General features: G+C 40.5%; 1 protein-coding gene and 1 pseudogene across 1 annotated transcript; both read right to left on the reverse strand.

Annotated features, from left to right (window-relative positions):
* Positions 1-761: 761 nt before the first annotated feature.
* Positions 762-1,681, reverse strand: LOC132397080 (NADH-cytochrome b5 reductase 1-like). Its single transcript, XM_059975343.1, is given in 1 exon segment — positions 762-1,681. A coding segment is annotated over 1 exon segment (861 nt). The 5' UTR covers positions 1,623-1,681.
* A 39-nt stretch (positions 1,682-1,720) lies between these two features.
* LOC132397525 (receptor-interacting serine/threonine-protein kinase 2-like) lies at positions 1,721-2,913 on the reverse strand (annotated as a pseudogene).
* Between the last annotated feature and the right edge of the window lie 233 nt (positions 2,914-3,146).

Genomic DNA, 3,146 nt, shown 5'->3' on the forward strand with positions numbered 1-3,146 from the left:
TTGCCACTATTGTACCACAGCCATTCAGCATTGCCAACAATATTGTTTAGTGCTTACATTATAATCTCTGCTAAATTTCCATACTAAACATAAACAGTATCCCCTTAATTCACCCAGAAATCTTTGGTTTTCCAAGATCATTTTTGAGCAAACTGGTTGTGCTCATTGTTGGAGGCCAGAGCCCTTTTGCTCAATCTTAAACCAGGAGGCTTTCATTCCTTTGAACTATCAGACCCAAAAAATTTGCATGAAGAGAAAAATAAAATGATTGAAGTTTCATTGCATACCTTAAACATAATAGGTCATTAATATTGGGTGGTGAAGCACATATATTCTTCAGTGTTAACAGTAATGGTAGTACACCAATAAGTACAAATTTAACAAAACCAATTTCAAGAATTGGAATCTCCCCATATCCCATCTCCCCATATGCCACTGTACTGATATTTCTTTTTAAAGACCAGGACAGATTTTTACTGAGTGTTATACATTAAAAAAAATTTTCAGTACAATGAGAACAAGTTCAAACACTGACTTGCATATTAAATATGTTCAATTCTGTCTTTCAAACAGATTAACAAATCACACCATGTTTTGTAGCTGAACATGCAGAAATACATTGCCATGAACATTAGCATTTCATGTAACCTGCATAAAAAAAAAGCTCATGTTTAATTGCTGTTTGACAAATACCACACAGGCTGAAGTGCAATTTCCATTTTTACCTTCCTCTTTACCAAACAAAATGTGAATGTTGGCACCTAGTATGTAAAACACATTCCTTGTGAATATTCAAGTTTGTCCAAATTGGGGTTGCATGCAAATTGAATCATGGCAGGTGGGCCACACATGAGAATCAATACGTCATCAGCAGGTTCTGGAAGGTGTTCTTTAATCATATCAGAACTCACAAAACCTTCACTATAATCCCAGCCTTCAGGAGCTTTATCCACAGTATACCACAGCCTAAAGCGATCTGGATACAGAGCTTGAAGTTCCTCCAAATCATCAAGTAGCAGAATGTCTTTTTCAGTTTGATTTGCAAAGAGCAAGTAACACATAGCTGGGTCTTCACGATCCTTCATGATAGCACGTATTAACTGCAGCATTGGAGTAATACCAGATCCACCTGCAATCATGCCAAGCTTTCTTGCAAACTTGTCCTCAGAGGGTGATTTCTTGTCAGGTTAGATGCCAAACTTGCCATTTCCATTTTAAATGAGTAATCCACCTGGGCCTCTGAAATTGATAGTATCCCCAGTCTTCAGATCTTCCAGGTACTGAGTCATTTTTCCACCTTCAGGGAATTTAGGATGTACTTCTTTAAAATATATCTTCACAACAAGATCAACATAATCCTTTTCATCATCACTGGTAACTGGAGTATATGGTCGCACAACAAGGTTACCATCAATTCTGGCAGAAAGGTACACGTGTTTTCCCACAGGCAAACCAAGACTGTGACTCGCTGAAGGAAGGGCAAAGCAAAACTTCCTAGTGTCATGACTCACAATCACTTTATCTATTAGTCGCAGAGGGTACTTCTCATTGGGATCTTCTGACGTAACCTTAGGTTTCTTTTTTTTGGACAATACGTAATGGCCAACAACAACACCAACCATTGTTAAGAAAATGGCGCCAAATGCAATGAGCACTCCGGAGGTCAGTGAGTACGCAATGACCGGACGGTCGAGCCGAGCTGCACTGCACTCACCCGGCATCACCTCTCCCTCCCTCCCGTGTCACACATGCGCACTCCGGGACTTTCGTTTTTAATGGAAGGTTGCAGTGTTATTAGTCCCAATCCGCAATCCAATTCACTTTCCGGAATCCCACTTTGTGGAGCAAAGTTGTCATCTGATTGGCATATAGCAGTCTGAGACAAACTGCCTTTGTCTCTAAGGCTAGCTAAAGATGCTGGGTACAATTCTTCTTGACACTTCATACTAGACTGTACATTTTGTCTGTATTACTTATTTTCTTGTGCATATCAGCTCTATCTTCCACTGGAATAGCAACTCTGTTCTTGCACTGAAGAGGAAATTGGGTTGCACGAAGGGAATAAAGAAGTTGCTTGTGAGAGCTGATTGTGAGATCCTGATGATGGCTGATAGGAGATATTTCCCTGTTGGGAGGATAAGCTTTGTGGTTCTGTATTCACTGCCTGCACTGGTATATTGATTGTCTTCAGATCTCCATTTCAAATGATGACATTATTATCTCCTTTTCAAATGATGCAGAGAAGTTTTCTGAGGCACAATTCCCTTTGGCTCGTTTGAGATACAAAATATCCTCAAGTAGAGTCAGCTCATTAAAGGTTTGAACCACTGGTTCCAATTCTATGAGGCACATAATAAAGGAAGGACGTTCATTAGGGTTTTGAGACCAGCCACTTGTCATCAGCTCGAGCAGAATTTCATGGTTGTGGATGTCTAATGGTAAACTTTCCTCACTGGTGTCAGGTCTGGTACCTCACAGTACACTAAACACCACCTGTACTGGGTTTGTCGCATCTTCAAATGGTTGTTTTCTTGAGAGAACTTCCCACATTATTATCGCATAGCTGTACATGTCATGTTTTACATCTGCATGCTTCACTTTGTTTGGCTCATACTGCTCAGGGGCCATGTAGATAACTGTCCCACTGGCTGTGGGGGATTTAACTCCTGATAATTTACTCACGGTTAAACGCTGCCATTTCGAAAGTCCAAAGTCTGCAATCTTCACATGGAATTCCCCATCCAGCAGAATATTTTGTGCCTTCAGGTCATGATGCAGAAATGGAGGATTCATGTTGTGCAGGAAATTTACTCCAAGGGCAATTTCATACAATATATGAAGTCACAACGACCAAGGAAGTATAGGATAAGTTTCTTTCTGATGAAGGAGTTGGTCCAAAGATCCATTGTTCATGGATCAATTGGTTAGGTATATGGACAGGAAAGGAATGGAGGGTTATGGGCTGAGTGCAGGCCACTGGGACTAGGTGAGTGTAAGTGTCGGCATGGACCAGAAGGGCCGAGATGGCCTGTTTCTGTGCTGTAATTGTTATATGGTTATATATATTTTACCTCCAACTCTATAAAGACCAGAAAGGAAAGGTAATTGTTCAAGCAAAACTCTGTTTGTTCTGAGCCCAGCAATTT

The sequence above is a fragment of the Hypanus sabinus genome, chromosome 7, assembly GCF_030144855.1.
Source record: "Hypanus sabinus isolate sHypSab1 chromosome 7, sHypSab1.hap1, whole genome shotgun sequence".
NCBI classification, from domain to species: Eukaryota; Metazoa; Chordata; class Chondrichthyes; order Myliobatiformes; family Dasyatidae; genus Hypanus; species Hypanus sabinus.